This window comes from Calliphora vicina, chromosome 2, assembly GCF_958450345.1.
Source record: "Calliphora vicina chromosome 2, idCalVici1.1, whole genome shotgun sequence".
Lineage (NCBI taxonomy): Eukaryota > Metazoa > Arthropoda > Insecta > Diptera > Calliphoridae > Calliphora > Calliphora vicina.
The window spans coordinates 127771819-127792288 of record NC_088781.1 but is presented as its reverse complement, the minus strand read 5'-3'; the positions used below and the strand labels follow the sequence as shown (position 1 = coordinate 127792288).

General features: G+C 30.6%; 1 protein-coding gene across 1 annotated transcript in view; it reads left to right on the top strand.

The window, feature by feature from the left end:
• Positions 1–15361, top strand: part of nAChRalpha5 (nicotinic Acetylcholine Receptor alpha5) — a 126884-nt gene extending 111523 nt beyond the window's left edge. The window contains exons 8-11 of the mRNA XM_065501426.1: positions 6791–6942; positions 7034–7153; positions 7262–7400; positions 15055–15361. Of these exons, the coding sequence (XP_065357498.1) occupies positions 6791–6942; positions 7034–7153; positions 7262–7400; positions 15055–15207 (564 nt within the window). The 3' untranslated portion in view covers positions 15208–15361. The remainder of the gene's footprint in view (positions 1–6790; positions 6943–7033; positions 7154–7261; positions 7401–15054) is intronic.
• Positions 15362–20470: the final 5109 nt, after the last annotated feature.

Here is a 20470-nt window from a genome sequence, read left to right as displayed (position 1 = left end):
AAATTTTTGCAATTTTCTTCTACAGAAAATTTTGGAAATTTTTTGTATAGAAAATTCAAGAAAAATTGTAACAATTTTTATACCCTACACCACCATAGTGGGGAGGGTATTATGCGTTTGTGCAGATGTTTGTAACGCCCAAAAATATTAGCCTAACACCCACCTTAAAGTATACCGATCGACTTAGAATCACCTTTTGAGTCGATTAATCGATGTCCGTCCGTCCGTCTGGTCGGCTGGCTGGCTGTCCATTTAAACCTTGTGCGCAGAGTACAGGTCGCAATTTTGCAGATATTTCGATGAAATTTGATACATATCATTTTTTCGGCTCAAGGACCAAGCCTGTTGAAACTGGCTGAAATCGGTCCATTATTTCACCTAGCCCCCATACAAATGTCCTCCCGAAATTGGACTTTCATAAATGTTTAATTTATATATGTATCTCCACAAATTCCGCTCCAAATAAGTTTTATATAAACAGAATTCATGTTACCAAATTTTGTTATGATCGGACCATAATTAGTCATAGCTCTCATATAGACCCGCTTCCGAAAATCACTTTAACGTGCATAAATCGCTTAAAAATGTTGGTATACACACAAAATTCAACATAGTTAACTTTAATGTAGACATAAATCACACGACCTAATTTCATGGCGATTGGTCCATAATTGGTCATAGCTCCCATATAAGGCCCACTTCCGAAAATTACTCAAAAATATAAATTATTGAAATTTTAAAAGAAAAATGTTTTTGCTCTTTTACTTAGTGTAGGGTATTATATGGTCGGGCTTGACCGACCATACTATCTTACTTGTTTTAACATACATAATTATCTTTTTTAGGATGCACGTTGTTGAAAAGTTTATCTTATCCAGATTCTGTTTTTGTTATGAGTTTTGTACATATTGTTAGAACCTTTGAAATTTATTAACTTGAAATATATAAAGTTTTTTGGCTTACCTAAGCAACTTTGACTAGGATTTTATCCATTGGCGCCGTTTGCCGCCGATCTAGTTTTAATATATAATCAATGCTTGACTTACTATCTAAAAGATATATCAAAACTAGCTGCCTTTTCGCCTATAATTGTCCATAAACAAATGGCATGCAAAAATTTTGAGCAACAAAATGAATTTTTTGATCTTGGCAGTTTTGCGTTTCTTATTAAACAATAATATAATTTAAAAAATTATGGAGAGGCAATGAATTAAGCTTTCATAAAATGTATGCATAAAATGCACATTCCAAGAAATTATGTAAGTTTTTTTTAAAAAGTTTCGCATATTGTTTTATCTTTTTCGTAATTTTTCAAATTCAACAATAATTATTTTAATTTTTTTCTTTGAAAACCTATTTTTTTTTTTTGCACAGTGTTTCAAAGTCAATTTTATATGTAAATAAACGAGATATCATTTGTGAAAATCGGTTTATATTTGCAAAAGTTAATAAACCTTTTTGGAAAAAAATCGAAAAAATTTACCTTGAAAATTAAAAACTGTACAAATATTAAAAATACTTAAAAGGTGTTAGTGAAAAGTTGAATAACTTTTACAATTTTCATGCGATTTAAAAAATTAAAACCATGTTTTGTTAAGAAATAAATTTTCTTTATACATTGATATAAATTTGTATAAGCTTTCATATCAAAATAAATAGAAACTGACTAAGTTACAGTTGCACAAGTTGACGAACATCACTGAAAACGGTTTTTTAGAATAACTTCTGAATTTGATGGTGTTTCTGACATATTTTGACACAATTTCTAATGTACTCAGCAAGACCTATAAATTTAATGAGCAAATACATAAAAACACTTATTTTACTTGTCTTAACATCTAAATTTTATATAAAAATCAAAAAATAAAACAAAAAAATATATTTTTAAGCGTTCATAACTTTCTTCATAATGATTCGATTTTTATGTTCGAAAATAAAAATTAAAGTCCCACCTAATCAACAGAAAAAAAATCTTACAAAAATACAGATTTTTGATCCGAAAGTGACCAAAAATGTCCATTGTTCGTTGGTACAGTATCGGTTTATTATGGTTACTACGTTCGGATGTAGACGGTTCTGGTGATGCGTAACTCGGATTCTTCGAGATTTCAATAATCGTCGGCGGTACGATGTATTGGTACGATTCACTAACTAAGCAGTTTGTCACAAGCAGTAGCTACGGATTTCTGTTGATGCGTTTCGTTGGCACAGAATAGGGTTATAATTAAAACTATGATATTTTAGATTTAGATAGATATTTTAGACTAGGTTGACAATTAGCCGAGGCTCCTGTATTGAACAGTCGGCCGAAGCCCCTGTACTGAACAGAACAAAAAAAAAAACTGGTTACCGATTTGTATCAATCGACTTTGATAAATTAATATCAAGTGGTTGTCAAATTCTATCTCATATGAACTGCCCTTTCAGTGTGTAAATTTTTCGTTACTTACAAACAAAAAAATAATTATAAACTAAATGAGAATTACTAGTTGGCAATTTAAGGTAATTTAATCATTATGGTTTAAATATTTTATTGTTAAATTTATTATTTTACCTGTAGTCCCAACATTTACTTAAGAAAAAGTAATTATGCATTTTTAAAAAAAGTTTTTGAAAAACGATATTTAAAAACAGTTTCTTTGAAGAACACATTTTTAATAAATTTTCAATAAAAAGTTTTTTCCAAATTTATAAAAAAAACTTTTTTTGGAATAATAATTTTGTATGTACTTTATAGAAAAGTACTTACGAAAAGTACTTTTTTAATTATTTTTTTAAAAAAAGTACTTTTATGTTTTTATAAAACTTTTTAACAATGTTTTTTAACTTTTAACAAGGCAAGTAGTTATGACGTAGTTTTTATATTATTTTAAAAGAAAATTAGTACTTTTTTTAAAAAAAAACTACTTACTTTTTTACAAGGTGGGACAAAAGTAATCACCCAGTAGTCACTTTTTAAAACCACGCATTTTTTGAAAATTACTTCTTTGAAATATATTTTTTTGTACATTTTTACTAAAAAAATGTTTTGTTCTATTTCGCAAACGTACTTTTTATGAAATGCTTTTTAAAAGGTACTTTTATTGTAACAGTTCTATTTTGGTAAAAGTACATTTTTGTGTCTTCTAATTTATTTATTGGATCTTTCTTATTAAGGAAAATGTAGATCCTGTTCAAGAGAATTTTGATGAGTTTCCAGTTTTCGTATATATTTTGAGCATAAGGTTTTTACTTTGTCGCGAACAAATGGAATATTAGCTCACCAGTAATTAGTCGCAATATACATATTTAATTTTGTCGTCTTTGTTATTTCTCTATATTAGAATCAATAGCTGTCCCCCATAGTAGAGTAGAACCTGGTTGTTTAGGTTGAGAGCAAAATGGGGACAAAGCAGCCACTGAAGCTGTAAATTTTTAAGTTTAAGCTATTGTTGGATTAACTTTTAATTTTCGAGTTCTTTAATATGAGCCTGCAGGCAGGAAGTAATTACTAGATTTTTATGTACGCTTATAAACTCTTTATCATCTGCAAAAGTTAACGTGTGTATCAGGTTATTTGTGGGTATTTCTGAGAGGACAAAGTTATTACCCCAGGTAACTCCTGCTGCGATTTTTCTTGAGTATTAGATGTGATCTTTATACATTACCACAAATGAACGATCTAATAAACAATTTCGCGGTAACATGTGGGTATTTAAGGGTACCAAGGATCCTATTTTATAGGTTACATTTTTCCAGACTTTGTCAAAGACTTGTGAAATGTCTACGAATAGTGACGAGCAATAGTGTTTGTCATCAAAAGAATAACTGTGCAATGAATCTATTCTATGATGACATGATTCTTTCGGGAGTTATGTGGAATTTGTTTATTTAAAATATCTTCTCAAAGACCTTTGATAACATTGAAAGTAGGCTTATCGGGCGATAAGACGATACTTGCCTAGCGTCCTTAACTGGCCTAGGTTTCATAATTATTTCTGATATTTTCCATGATTTAGGGTAGAAACCAGTTAACAAGATTGAATTGAAAATTAATAAAACTAGTTTAAGGTCAGATGTTGGTAGCTAACGAATAATTTTTCCTGAAATTTTGTGCATGCCAGAGAATTATTTTGTTTTCAGTTTTTTGATTGCTGAAGTTAAGGATGAGAACCGAATTATCATTAAGCAACTAACGAGGACTTCAATAGCTAGTAAATTTATGACTGAGTTAGAACTTTTAGGCGTAAACAATGTCTCTAGGTGATCGGCAAAAACGTTGGTTTTAACTTTATGGGACTTAGCCCAATTACCATCGCCTTTTTAGTAAAAGTACTTTTTTAGAAAAACATATTTTTTTGTAAATTTTTTAAATAAAAGTACTTTTTAGTGAAATTATTTTATTACTATAGTAAAAGTACTTTTTAAGAAAAAATTTTAGCAAAAAAAGTACTTTTAAGAAAATTTACTTTTTAGAAAAAGTACTTTCAAAAAGAAATATTTTTTACGAAAAATTACTTATTTGAAAAAAAAAATTTTCGCAAAAAAATTATTTTCATTAAAGTACTTTTTCTGAAAAGTAATTTTTCTTAAAAAATACTTTTGCTAAAAAGTACTTTTACCTCTAACTAAAAAATAACTTTCACTAAAAAATAACTTTAACTAAAAAAAGTACTTTAAAAATGTTACTTTAGCTAAATAAGAAGTTTTACTAAAAAAAGTACATTTACTAAAATAGTACTATCTACGTGGTATCTGTTCCGACAATAGTACTATTACTAAAAAAGTACATTTTCAAAAATTATATTTTTCTAAAATATAACTTTTCTAAATGAAATAAGCAAAAACAAAAATATTTTATGAAAAACTACAATTTTGAAAAAACACTTTCACAAAAAGTACTTTTAAAGAACTATTCCCTTTTTATTTATTTTAAAGAATTTCTTCAGAACTAATATTTTTATACCCTTACATTTATACCCCTACATTTTTCATTTCCGACCCTATAAAGTATATATATTCTGGATCCTTATAGATAGCGGAGTCGATTAAGCCATGTCCGTCTGTATGTCCGTCTGTTAGTTGAAATCAATTTTCTTAAGACCCCAGATATCTTCGGGATCCAAATCTTCAATAATTCCGTCAGACATGCTTTCGGGAAGTTTGCTATTTAAAATCAGCAAAATCCGTCCATAAATAACGGAGATATGAGCAAAAAACCGGGACAACCTCGATTTTTTACCTATTTTTGATCTATATATGGATTACTAAGTCAATAATATAGACAATATGGATATCTAATGATAGATATTTCAAAGTCCATTGCAACGATGTAGATAAGGCTATAGTAAGTTGGACCTACAATGGCTCAAAATCGGGAAAAATATTTTTTGACCCGAATTTTGTTTTCATCAAAAAAATTTGTTTGTCATAAATTTTTTTTTTCAAAAAAAAATTTTAAAAAATTTTTTGAAAAAAAATAAAAAAACAATTTCGAAAAAAAAAAAATTTTAAAAACAATTAAAAAAAAATAAAATTTGTTTGCCTAAAAATATTTAAAAAAATTTATTTTAAAGTATAATTTGGTGAAGGGTATATAAGATTCGGCACAGCCGAATATAGCTCTCTTACTTGTTTTTTTTTTTTAAATATATCAATATTTCGTCTGACATATTGAATTTTTCTGAATCACTGTCTGACAAAAGAGTAATATTAAATCCATAATTAAAACCAAATTGAAATGTGATGCAACAGAACATGTAAAGAAACCTGAACACAGTTGTTATGCAAAACGAATGATGATATTGCAAGTACAAGCTATTGCTACTGCTGCTGCTGCTGCAAGTTCTCAGACAAGTTTTCAACCATATAATTGTTATTGTTATATTGACAAAATACTATATACAAATTGAACTATATACTTTTAATATATAAAAGAAAAAGGTCAACGAATAAACAATACAGATAAACCAAATAACTCTACAAAATTTGTAGTGGCGAACATTTGTTTTTTTTTCATTTCAAAATTAATGCTTTTAATACTGATTTCATGGATTCATGAGGTCACAATTTATAATGCATGAAACTGTATGCAAATGTATGTATTTGTTGTATATTTTATCAAAGTGTCAATCATATTGATGCATATATGTACTTATTTATTTTTAATTAATGTATTATTGTCAAAAACTCTGCATAAATACAATACATAGCTGGCATTTATATTCTCATGGTTTTTATTAAATTTAAAATTAATGATATCAACTGAAATATTGTTAAAAATACTTTGTGGTATAAAATTACTGAAAAATCTGTGTGTATCAAGAGAATAAAACTGAAATTAGGGTAAAAATTCAATAAATTTTCAGCAAAAATCTTACATCTCTTAAAGTAACTAATAAATCCGAACGCCTTTTTCTAACTGTTTGTAGGCCTAATCTTGTAATTGTAAATATTCTAAACTTAAAAAAATAACAAACTAACTTGCATGAATGTTTAAAACATATTGCTACTACTAACAAAACTACTCTAAACTCTATCTTAACCCAAAAAACTGACCTTAAAACTATTTATGAGAAAGAAACAGGCAACAAAACTGCTTTACAACTATCGCGTATGAGAATATTAAAATAATAATCACCAACAAAATTCATTTTATTACTAAAAACTAAACAAAAAACAGAAATAGAAAATCATCCAACAAATTGCTTAAAAATTTACTAAAGAAATTTGTTTTACTAATATTTTATATATATTTTCTTAAATTGATTTAAAATTTATAAAACAAAAAAAAAATGGCCGGCATGCATAGATACGTGTGGTATTTCTATGCTGGTTGCCCTGGATCTTACGCATGCATCGACCAGGTAGACCCATAATATTGGATTTCTCATCAACCCCCTGTTCGGATACATCATCGGAGAGAAAACATCAAATCTTATCCGATGTGGAACTAAAAGAGCGGTAAACTAATTGCTTAATAAATAATAAATTTAAATTTGATTTTCCCCCCCAAAAAATGTATTAAAATATTAAATTTTCTTTTTCAATCTAGCTCCTCGAAATCATTACTGGCCAATGTTTTGGATATTGATGATGATTTTCGCAATGTACGCCCCATGACTCCCGGTGGCACACTGCCTCATAATCCAGCATTTTATCGTACAGTTTATGGGTATTTAATTTGGGTTTTTTTTATTATAGTTGTTGAGTTTTGTTTTAATGTTGCTTATAAATTAATAAAATACTCTCTTTTTTTCTGTTTCTGCGGCTACCAATGTAGACAAGGTGATGATGGTAGCATAGGTCCCATAGGTAGTACCCGAATGCCGGATGCTGTAACGCATCATACATGTATAAAAACACAAACGGAATATGAATTAAGTTTAATATTAAAGGAAATACGTTTCATCACGGATCAGGTAAGTTTAGCATTTAATTTTAGTTTAATTCTGGACAAAAACGGTTCAGTTTTGTGGTGCTGGTTTAAGGAATAGTAAATATCGGAATTGTCCGAGAGTAGTTTTATCAATATAGTTGGTACTAAATATTTTAAGAGAAACTAAAAATTATTAGATGTCATCCAACAATTCAAGACAACTTCAACCCCCATTATAAACAGTTTTTTAAATTTCTCAAAAGTTAATAACACAAATTTTGTATGGAAATTTTGTGGGGGTAATAGATACTTTAAACCTAAACAAATTATGTTTTATAGAAAAAGTACTTGTATAGAAATGGGGTTTCAAATACAAAAAGTACCTTTATATGAAAATGGTACTTTTATAGGAAAAATACTTTCACAGGTAAAGTACTTCTGCAGGAAATGTACTTCTACAGAAAAGTACTTCTATAGAAAAAAATTTATATATGGAGACTCGATTAGTTCAGTTATAAATTAAAACGTTATTTAAAGTACGTTTTTTCATATAAATTGATATAAAAATTTAAGCGCTTTTGATTTACCACATAAATTGAAATTGATTCAACTGTTAACTGGTCTTGAGAAAATAGAGGAAAACTTTAGTAAAACTTTAGTCAAGGCTTTCGAAGTTTCCTGTCCAGTCACTAAGGCTAAGAAAAGCTTCCCTCCATGGTGGAATTCTGAGCTATCTAAACTACGTAGGGAAACTCGTAGGGCCTTTAACATTAGCTACAATAGTAAATCATGGCAACCATATCGTGATCAATTGAAAGCCTACAAGAAAGCTATAGTAGTCGCAAAAAGAAACTCATGGAGAAGCTTCTGTGAATCTATAGATAATACAAAAGACTCTGCAAGACTTAGTAGAATTCTAGCCAAGGGGCAATCCAATACTACTTATATCAAAAGGAAGGATGACTCCTGGTCTGAATCCTCAGCAGAGTCACTAAATACTCATTTCCCAGGCTGTAAGGATGTTGCTACGGATATTGAGAGGGAAGGTAGGACTCTATTCAATATCGATAGTTATATCATCTCCTATGACAGGATATCATGGGCGATTGACAGTTTCGCACCTTTCAAGTCACCCGGGCCGGATGGTATATTGCCAAAGATGCTACAAAGTGCAAAAAGGCATATCAATCCCTGGCTTCATAGAATTTTTACGCTCTGTCTCTCCCTCAATCACGTTCCGGTTAACTGGAGGAGAGTTAAGGTCGTTTTTATTCCCAAAATTGGAAAAAGAAGTCATGAGAAGGCGAAGGACTTTCGTCCAATTAGTCTTTCATCTTTCCAGCTTAAAACGTTGGAAAGACTCATTGACGCTCACATTAGGCATCGCCTAGAGGGTACGACACGGCTCTCTAATAGTCATCATGCCTACCTTAAGGGCCGCTCTACAGAGACAGCTCTGCACGAGGTCGTAAGAGTTGTAGAGAGATCTCTCGAATTTAAACAATATACAATGGCAGCCTTTCTGGATATAGAGGGTGCTTTCAATAATGTTACCACTCTTGCAATTCAGCAAGCTCTTACTGACCTAGACGTTGAAGAATATATCAATAACTGGTTAGTAAACATGCTGAAATCAAGAATAGTTACAGCAAATCTTGGTAATAGCGTCAAGTCTAAGCAAGTTGGCTGAGGCACATCACAGGGTGGGGTGATCTCTCCACTACTGTGGCTTATCGTTATTAACTCGATTCTCATTGATCTAGACAGAAAAGGGATAAAAGTTGTCGCTTATGCGGACGATGTGGTGATACTCGTATCAGGTCTGTTTCCGGACGTGATCAGTGATATTATGTCCACTGCTTTAGGGTTGCTCGATAACTGGGCCACGGCAAGTGGTCTTGGGGTGAATCCAAGCAAAACGGAACTCGTACTTTTCACAACAAAGACCAAGATTCCAAGCTTCAAACTTCCACGGTTGCAAAACTGCGAAATCCCCCTTTCAAATAATGCAAAATATCTAGGTATTATACTGGACTCTAAATTGTCATGGAAGCTAAATACTCAACATAGGGTAAAAAAGGCTATGGTGGCCTATTATACCTGTCGTAAGATGTTTGGTAGAAAATGGGGACTTAGTCCCAGCATAGTTAAATGGATGTATACGGCTATAGTACGTCCAATTCTTACTTACGGATCTCTTGTATGGTGGACTGCAACTAAAAGGAAGTATGTCGTAGACCAACTATACAAACTCCAGAGATCAGCATGCATTGGTATAACCGGCGCACTAAGAACTAGTCCTTCAGAGGCACTGAACACTATATTGCACCTTGTGCCAATAGACCTTCACATAATGGCCACCTCTGCCTGTAGCGCAGTGAGACTTCGAGCATCTGGCTGTTGGAGATCGAGAACATATGGGCACGCGGGGATTTTGAGCCAGTTGCCTTCGATCGTTCTCCAACCATCTGACTATATTACTCCATCTACAGATTTTAATAGGGTATTCAAGGTCTTAATCCCCTCCAGGAGTGAGTGGGGTATGGGTAATCTCGTGTACAAATATGACACTAGGATATATACAGACGGTTCGAAAATGAGCTGTGGTGTTGGTTCTGGCGTCTTCTGTGACGAACCCGAGTTAGGTATTTCGTATCGTTTTCCGAATGAGTGTAGTGTTTTCCAGACGGAAATTTTTGCAATCATGGCAGCTTGCAATATACTACTTGATCATAACACCCGCGGCAATATAGGTATTTTTGTCGATAGTCAGGCGGCACTTCTCTCGCTGAATGCCTACACAAATTCATCTTCACTAGTTAGGCAATGTAAGAACTCTCTGTCAAGGCTAGGTCGTCTATCTGATATTACTTTGGTTTGGGTACCTGCGCATAGGGACCACTACGGTAATGAACAGGCAGACGAACTAGCCAGAATGGGATCTGCCTTAGATATCTCCAATGCGGTCTCAGTAGCAATTCCACTGGGGACTATTAAAGGTATCATCTTCAGACATTTTCTTACAAAGGCGGAGAATAGATGGCGTAATTTAGACACATGTAGGGTAGCCATGTTGATGTGGCCATCTTTTAACGAAAAACGCACTATGCAACTGATAACCCGGAATAGAAGGGATATATCTAAGTTGATGGCAGTATTAACGGGACACTGGGCGTTAGGCAAGCACGCAAATTGCCTGGTACTCCCCTTTAACGACCATTGCCGCAGTTGTAAGGATAGGGAAAAGGAGGAAACGACTTTCCACCTTTTCTGCGAATGCCCAGCTCTGAGTGTCAAGAGACATAAATTCGTGGGCAACTATACATTGACCAACCTTGGTGAGGTAGCCGAGTCTAAACTCAATGACCTACTAAGATATCTCACAGCTACAGGTTGGGTCTAGCTAGCACTTTTTAGTTACATTGCGATGTAAACGACAATACATCTGACGAGTGGTGTGGTCTCATCAAAACGGGGTCCCTTCGACTCTACTTGATTGTTCGCACGTAGTGAACTACCATGTAAACCAACCAACCAACCAAGTGTTCTGTTTTCTATTTGCTTAAATTTTAATATGAATTTATATGAAAAAACGTACTGTTAATAACGTTTTTATTTATAACTCCTGAAATAATCTAGACTCCATCGAAATTATTTTTCACTAATATAGTTGAGAGTTTCGGTGACCTCGTACCATTAAGGTTAAAGGTCTGAAATTTGACCTTTAACCTTTCGGAAGTAAACAATTTTATTCACACCATTTTAAGAATAATATCTTTGCTTTTAAAATGGAATCAAAAATTATTTTAGACTTTGAGTAACTTCGAAGTTATGGGCAATTATCTGTATATAATTTTAGACAATTTTAACAAATTTTTAAATTTTCAAATCGCTATATTTTTGAAATCGCGATATTTTCTCCGTGGTAAAATTCATTAAAATCGAAAATGTCCAATCCGAAAATAGCATTTTTCTGTCCGTTTTGATATGGATTCTCCCTAATGTAAGATTATTATATTGATCAAGTCTACATTCATCATTTAACGGTTTACTCAATTCAATAAGTTTTTTGTATTATAAACAATTGTATTTTTTGGCCAAAAATTTCGATGAACTAATCGGTCAAAAATACTCGTATGAACAATAATCTTAAATGACGGTCTAGTACGAGCATTAATCTTATATATTTGGATATCTTATATATAAAATATACATATTTTTATAAAAAGGAAAAAGGCAGTTCACTAGAAAAAGTTTTTTGTATATTGGGCGAATGACATTTGTACAATATAAACCTATTCAAAGGATTGGCCATTGTTAGCTATAAACTGTTCCCATCTTTCTGGATACAAATGGATTCCGAGCCAAAAGAAATGCTTATCTTTTGAGGCTAAGAACGAGTCAAGCCAATATAGAATACTCTGTTCCAAAGATAAGCCTATCACAGAGAGAGCTTTCTGCTTCGATTGAAACAAATAGTAGTCGGACGATGCAAGATCTGGTCTATAAAGCGGTTGAGTATTGTCATGATGGAATATTACAGTTACATATCTGTCCCCATATTCTGGGCTAATCAATTGCATTCGGTACAGGTTCCCTGTGTTGATCTATACAGATTTCAGCAGCTCATAATAGGTAGGAACCTTACTGTCCCACCAAATACAATTAGCGCAATGGATATTTGGCTTTGGTGTCGAGGCTGCACTTAATTTGGTGCAAACATGATTTTCTTTTATAGCGTTCAAGCATCATTTCGGTCAGGTAAAATCGCGTTTCAAGTTATCTCGGCTTTAATTCGTATGGTACCCAATTTCCCTGTTTTTGGATAAATCTTGCTGCTCGTAAACGTTTTTAAATTGCTGCCTAAGTAGCTCCCAATGATTTTGCAAGTTGCTGGTGAGTTTAAAAACAATCTCCATGGAGTCTAATGCCTCCAATTCTTAGTCTTCAAACTTTTTTGGCTGGCCTGGGCGATCTTTGTATTACGTGTCAAAATCACCACTTCTGAACCGAACAAACGATTTATTTCACGTTGAAACCGATTTAACACATTCACCATAAGCTTTGGTTAGCAAACGGTAAGCTTCAGCGGCACTTTTTTCAAACTGAAAAAGTAAAGAAAACCTTCCCGGATATTACTATTCGTTGGTACAAAATTCGACATTTTCGAAGCAAAAAAATACTATAATGTTCAGTAAGTAAGTGAGAACAAATGACAGATATGTACCCTTCAAAATGACATATAAGTTATTAAAAACAAAAACTGCGATCAAAAGATATGCCATCTATTGTCAATCCCGAATTTTTAAGGCATACATCCCATATGAAATTCTGAGACGATCTAGTTATATCCGTCCGTATGTCTGTCTGTTGAAACTAAAGGAGCTTGCTGGCTAACATTTTTACGGTATACTCTGTGTTGATAAGGTTTGTTTGGTATTTAAAATGAGCAATATGACTTCCCGGAGTACTGTTTGAGCAGTCATAAATATTGTTACGTTTTAACCTTTTTAAAACGCTGGTTTATTTCCTTTAAATAAACCGGATACTTTTGATTGCAAATAAAAGCTGTTTAGTAGTTTGAAAATTGCAACAACTCTTTATTTATTTAAAATGTACAACAACAGAATTAAATAGTCACTCAATGTTTTTTATACACGTTTATCAATTCGCAGAAATACAGACACACTTTATAATGTACACGAATTCACTTGAAAAATACAGCACACTTTAAGGCACTCAATTGATGTTTATTCGAAAAGCGTCTCTGATAAACTAAACTAACGACTGCAACCTCTGCCACTATTTATAACACTGCCATCTGCACTCTAGATTGCTCTTTAACTCTCAAAGCTCGTATATTCTAAGCCTAGAGCATACGCCATCTCTGGTGAACTTTCTAAAATGTTCCTCAACTGTCAAAGCTAGAAAACATTAAGCGTTGCCATACTTATGATCAATGATCAACTCAAAGCTTTTATTCAATGTTAATAATGCCCACAGATATGTTACAGTTTGAGAGGCACTGCTTTCAAATAGCATTATGCAACTTTAAATCAGCCATTAAAATCGCTATATTTGAATTCAAGTACAATTTCGTAACAATATTCTTGGTCCTTATGAAATTCTAAGACGATCTAGCTATGACCGTCCATCTGTCCATCTGTTAAGAACAAAATAGGTATCAAACTAAAGGAGCTATCTGGCTAAAATATTCCACAACTACTCTATGTTGATAAGATTTGTTTGTTACTTGATTTTACCTAGCCCCCATATAAAGGTCCCCTACAATACTGTTTGAGCAATCATAAATATGTTGATTATGTGTCAATTCTGATAAAATTTCTGCACTAATTAGTTCTAAGTACTCTAAAATTATACTGTAAATTATGGTACAAATCGAACAAGATTTTCCCCTAGTCCTTAAAGAAGGACCCCCTCAGAAAATGAGGACCCAACTTGACATAAGCCTCCATATAACCCCTATATAAAAAGAAAATTTGTAGTTTCTTCATTTTTCATATGCGACCCGACAAAGTATATATATTCTCGATTGTTATACATAGCGGAGTCTATATAGCCATATCCGTCTCTACGTTCAAATCAAATTTCCGTAGCCCCCAAATAACTTACATACATGATTCATACATCAATATATACACTATAGACCCGGTTCGGTTGCTATTTAAAATCGAGATAATCGGCCTACAAATGACTGAGATAAATAAAGCCATATTAAGTTGGACCTACAATGGGTAATAGTCGGGAAAATTATTTTTTAACCCGAATTTTTTTTTCAACAAAAAAAATTTGTTTGTCATTAATTTTTTATCACTAATAAATTAAAAAAAAAAAAATTTAAACAATTAAAAAAAATTTTAAAAAAAACTATTTTTGAAAAAATTATTTTTATTAAAAAAAAAAAAAAAATTTCAAAATATTCGGCACAACCCAATATAGCTCTATTACTTGTTTTTGTCTTCACATAGTTTTTTTTTTCAAATACATTGTCACCACTTAGGTTTTTGACAACTGAGTTAGGTCTTTGACTAGAGAGTTTCCAATCGAATCTCTTGTTCTATGTTATTACTAGAGAAAATTCAAAAAGTGACATTATTAGCACTACTATCTGGACTTTGGTTTAATATTGTCTCATTTATAAACGTCTGATCATTAAGAATGCTGTGTACTCCAGAAGTGATCAACTTTGGCATATTTAAAACTACATTCCAAAAATCCATCTCATTTTTGGTCTAGTCATTTGATTCCTATAAAATTTGCTTAAATTAAAGATAACAAAAAACCTTGTTTTAAAAATAAAAAAAAGAGACTTGAAAAGTATTTTAAATTGTGTAGTATTCCTCTGCCAGCACTGCAAAACCTGAACCCTTTTTTGTAACAAAATTAATTTTCCTATATATAAATATTTTTTTAAACGATATTTAACTACAACTCACCTCTTATTATCTTTCACATTAATTTTCAAATTTAAACTCTTCATTTCTTTCTTTTAAAAAACAAATAAATAATAAAAAACATTTCTGACCTTTGACCTTACATTAACTAACTCTTTAAAACTCTCACTAAAATTTATGATTTGTAAACATTATATTTATTAAAACTCTTATATATATATATTTATAATTATGATTAAATTATATACCTTATATAACAAAATATATATGTGTGTATAATAGCTTCGCAAAGAAGATGAAGAAAATGATATAGCCAATGATTGGAAATTTGCCGCTATGGTCGTTGACAGACTGTGCCTTATCATATTCACAATGTTCACAATATTAGCTACAATAGCTGTACTACTATCAGCACCACATATTATTGTCTCGTAGCTATATGAGAGAGGTGGTTATTGTTATTGGTTTTATCACAAAATCAATTTGTTAATTATTAAATTAATAACGAAAATTTTTAAATAAACAACCAGAAAAAAAACAAAAAAAAAAACTAAACATACCCAAAAAAAAAACCGAAAAAAAATCTTAAAAAAACACGCTTAAAACAATAATTAAATAATGAGAAAATTAATTATTAAACAAAAAAATCGTAAAAATTTAAAAAAAAAACTAAATAAATAAAAAAATTTAACAAAAAAAGAGTAAAACTAAAAAAATCCAAAAAAAAAAATAAATAATTTTTTCTTCCTAAATTTAAATTAAAATAAACAAGAAAACCAAAAAAACAAACTTAAACAAAACTAATTAAACCAAAAAAAAACTTTAAATAAAATCCTTAAAAATCATTAAAACTAAACTCCATTTATTTAAATTTCTTAAACACAATAACATTCCTACTAACCTTTTGCTTTTGTTAAAAATTTTAATAATTTTTTTTTGTAACATTCCGTATTGAAACCCGCCCGTAATGAAACATTAAACCCAAGAACAAGAAAAAAAAAATATTGAAAATCACATTCTTCCATTTGTTTTTAATTAAAATGGCACCCTTAGATAAAAACAAGAAATTTAATAAAATTTTGTAAATATTAGGAAAAAAAATTAATTAATTCACTAACATAAATAATTATTTAATGTTTTTTTAAACAAAAAAAAATAAAAGAATTTAAAAGAAAGAAATAAAAAAAAAATTTGTAATATTTTGATTTTTAAAAATTTTGTTAAAATTATATATTTCTTTTCTTATAATATATTTTTTTATATTAATTTTATATCTTTTTAGAGGAATTTGTTTTCTTTATTTTATTTATTTAATAAACTTTTTTATTTTATTTTCATTTTTCATCCCAAAATTCACGGTTTCCTTAGAAAAAAACATTAAATAATACAAAAAGTAAATTAAATAAATGAATAATTAATTATTTAATTATTAAAATAAAAACACAAATTTTTAATAACAAAAAAATTTAAGAAATAAATTAAATACTGCCATTAAATATCAATAAATTAAATTAATTTTTATATAAATTATAAGTAAACTCCAGAATTAAAAAAAACGAAGCAAAACTTCCCTATAAATTCCTTAGACATCCTTTAAAAATTTCCTTTAAATTCTCTAAATAAACATATTTTAAAGCTAAACGCAATTAAACCAAAAGAACTAAACAGTAAAAGAAAACAGTAAAACCTGAAATATTAGAAAAAAAAAAGTTAAGAAATTCCAGACAATGGAAATCTATTTTATCACTTTCTTGTTAATATTTTTTAAATGCTTTCGAAACACTTAACGAAAAGAATTATTTTTTTCGTGCTCTTCGTTAAAGGCACTTCTTAGATGAATAGTGTAAGGGAACAGGATGTGTCTAAGATTAACGTGGATATCTAGCCGAAGGCCTAACCCTAAGATGGTCCTAACAAAGAATAGAATCAATGCATCTATCACCGCTATTGTGTGACTTGAAAGGTACACAAAGTTTGCAACTTTTCGTACACTGACTGTACAGATCAAAGCTCAAACACGTTGCTAGGGATCTCGGGCTATCTAATCCTTAGCATCATAGTTAGCTAGTCAATTAGCGAAATCGAATTATCAAAGCAGTAGTATCCGGCCTGGTAAACCACTCCGATGTATGATCTCTGTCTTCAAAAGCTCCCTGTCGATAAAAGTCAAAGGGTTTTGTTCTGATTCCACACATAAACCTTGACTGACAATCAAGTGCAATAACCAATATATCACGAATGCCACCGCTCCAGTACGTTTTCTGAGCACTGAATTTAATGGCCCTGTTGATTCAACAACAAAACCAAGTATAGAAACGGATCCAGGAGGGGTAAAAAAGGAAATTTCCCCCCAAAACCAAAACATAAAAATTTACCCCCCAATGGATGACATAGACCCGTGCCTGACCTAGTAAAATACAATTATACAATTCGTCACCAGCACAAATATCAGTCACATAACCAACGATCTTCTACCCGCTCGGGTTTTAAACGACAGCCACCACATGATCACCATATTTACCTTTGGAGCATGACATCAAGATGGGAGTTTTCACCTAGATATACCAACCATGCCCCAAAGATGTAGTGTTTGGTAACAAATAATTAATTATAAGTTAGAAAACAAAAGCCATGATTTAAACAGAACACACCAAACACAAAAGTGAGAACTCAACATACAAAAATCCTAGCTTCTCTTAGAGAGAGTGTAAGCGCCAGATTCTCAAAATATAATATTTGTGCTAGTGTTTGTAATACCCAAAATCTCAGAATCACTTTCTTCGTAGATTTAACGATTTCGGTTTGTCTCACGATATTTCCAAGTTTTACATAGAGACAACTTTTATAAAATTTGATATGTGAATCATTTCGCAAGAACGAATCCTATTCAAAATTGTCAACTAGCCTCCATACAAATTTGGTTATATCGACACCAAATTCAACATAAATAAGTTGTATTAAAATATAAACATCGCTACTGAACTCTGTGAGAATCGGTCAATAAAAATACTAGCCTTCATGCACATATATCCCACTCTAAAAATATCTTTCAATCACTTGTTCTTCTCCTTAAAGTGTAGCAATAAATACTGTTACGTTTTAACCTTTTCAAAACGCTAGTTTATTTCCTTTAAATAAACCGGATACTTTTGATTGCAAATAAAAGCCGTTTAGTAGTTTAAAAATTGTAACAACTCTTTATTTATTTAAAATGTACAACAACCACAGAATTAAATAGCCACTCAATGTTTTTTTATACAGGTTTATAAATTCTCAGAATTACAGACACAATTTTTAATGTACACGAATTTACTTGAAAAAAAACAACACACTTTAAGGCACTCAGATGATGTTTATTCGAAAAGCGTCTCTGATAAACTCTCTCACGACTGCAACCTCTGCCACTATTTATAACACTGCATTACAATCTAGAAAGCTCTTTAACTGTCTAGAGGTTTCTAATACATACGCCATCTGTGGTGTACTTTCTACAATGTTCTTTAACTGAATATTCGAAATCGAATACAGCGTTGCCAACTTACGATCAAATCAACTGAAAGCTTTTATTTAATAATGCCCACAGATATGTTACAGTTTTACAGCACTGTTATTTGAAAGCATTATGCTACTTTTAAATCAGCCGTTAAAATCGTTATATTTGAATTCAAGTACAATTTCGTAACAATACAAAATTTGGCACAAATAAATTCTGTTAAACAAAAGTCAAATCACACAAACTTTTATTATAGCAAAAATAGCTGTTTAAAATTCCATCAATATCAGTTCATAAGTAACTCTAGCCATCGAAGAGGGACGGCTTCCGAGAATCAGTTTAATATCTATTAATTTCTTATTTGTATCGTTTATAAAATTTCATAAACTCATACATCAATCTACAAAGTTCTGTGAGGAATTATAGTATACCCTTGCAACCATATAAAGCCTTCTATTTGTTTCCAACTGAAAATTAAGTCCATACATACAAAAAAATACTTAAAAAACCCGGCTTTTTCCACATCTAATATCTCACACCAAAAAGCCATTATTTTGTCCAGGCAAAACATCCAGTTATCATTATTGTTAGGGAAAGACTGAATGATATAAAATCCACAAAATCGATTACACCGTCCGACAAATAGAGAAAAAATTCGTTAGACACGAACCGGATGATATACGTCTGAAACTATAAATTTAATGGAGAAAAACTGTGTTTTCAGTTTTTCATTTCGTAATCCTGTGTCCTTTTTTAAGGACTTCAAAGTTTCAAAGAAGTAAATTTTTCAAAAAATATTTAAAAATACTCCTGCTATTCCAACAATGACATATTGTATGTCAAAAGAACAAGAAGAGTTGTAAAATATTTTGTATTATCTTTATTTTATTCTGTAAGGATCAAATGATGTCAAAAATGTCCTTTAAAATGTTTATCCTTGAATATCCATTTAAATTTCCAATAATTTTTTTTTTAAAAAATAGTGAGTTAAAGATCCAAATATTGAATACTACATGCCAAATTTCCTATGTGCATGATCCTTACAGGATAAATTAAAAATAATACGAAATATTTTACAACTCTTCTTCATCATTTGACTCCAAATTTGACTTAGTAGGATGATCAGAAGTATTTTAAAACATTTTTTTTAAAAATGTACTCCTCTGAAAATTTTAAGTCCTTTTAAAAGGAAACAGGATCACGAAATGAAAAATGAAAACGCAGTTTTTCTCCATTTAATTTATTGTTTCAGACGTATATCATCCGGTTCGTGTCTAATATTGAGTGTCGTACTGTGTTATATACCAAAATAAAACCATTAACCCAATAGTCCATAACTACACGACCAATAGAAGAACTTTGTTCAATTACAAATGGAATATTAAACAAGACTGGAATTCCAATGTCAAAAACGAAAGGGAAGTATTAGAAAAAATTGCATTTCAATCGACTTCGAATTGATACAAAAAATTAAAGCAACTCTTCAAAATATCTTGAATATAATCTTACTTAAAAACAAAGAAGTTTGATTTTGGTTATTTCTTACATTGGCTTTAATTGTATAAAATTCACTCATTGTTGAATTAATTCACAATATTATTCAATTAACCTTTGAATGATTAAATTTTTGTTAACCTTCATAAGTTCTTCGGGTCAAATTTGTCACATTTTTAAATTAAAAATTAATTTTTTCTAAAAGTGAGTGGTTGATAGTTTTAATAATTTATGACTTTTATTTAATTTTAAATGTCAACAACTACTTAAGGTTTTTAACAAAAAATTGTTAAAAAAAAATATCTATTTTTATTTTCCAGATCGTTAGCGTCAGCAATAGAGTGTCCAAAAAAACGACAATTTTAAAAAACCGCAGCATATTAGGATTCTATACATTAAACAAAAATTTGACGTTTCGACTTTGCATCATATTTTAATGTAAACAATATATGTTTGCTAGATTTATTGAAGAGAAAACGAATTTTATAAAATTTTGACAAAAAAAATTTATAAATAAAAAAAATCTACCTTTTCGAAATTTTTTATTTAATCGAATTTTCCAATTTTTTTTTTTTGAGATATAACTTTATCGAATTTTTTTTAGTTAATTGAACTATCGACTTTTTTTGGGATAACGTAAAAATTGTTCGACTTTTTTACCGACCTAAAAGTACTTCACGACTTTTCGACTTTTTTCATCCAAAATAATCT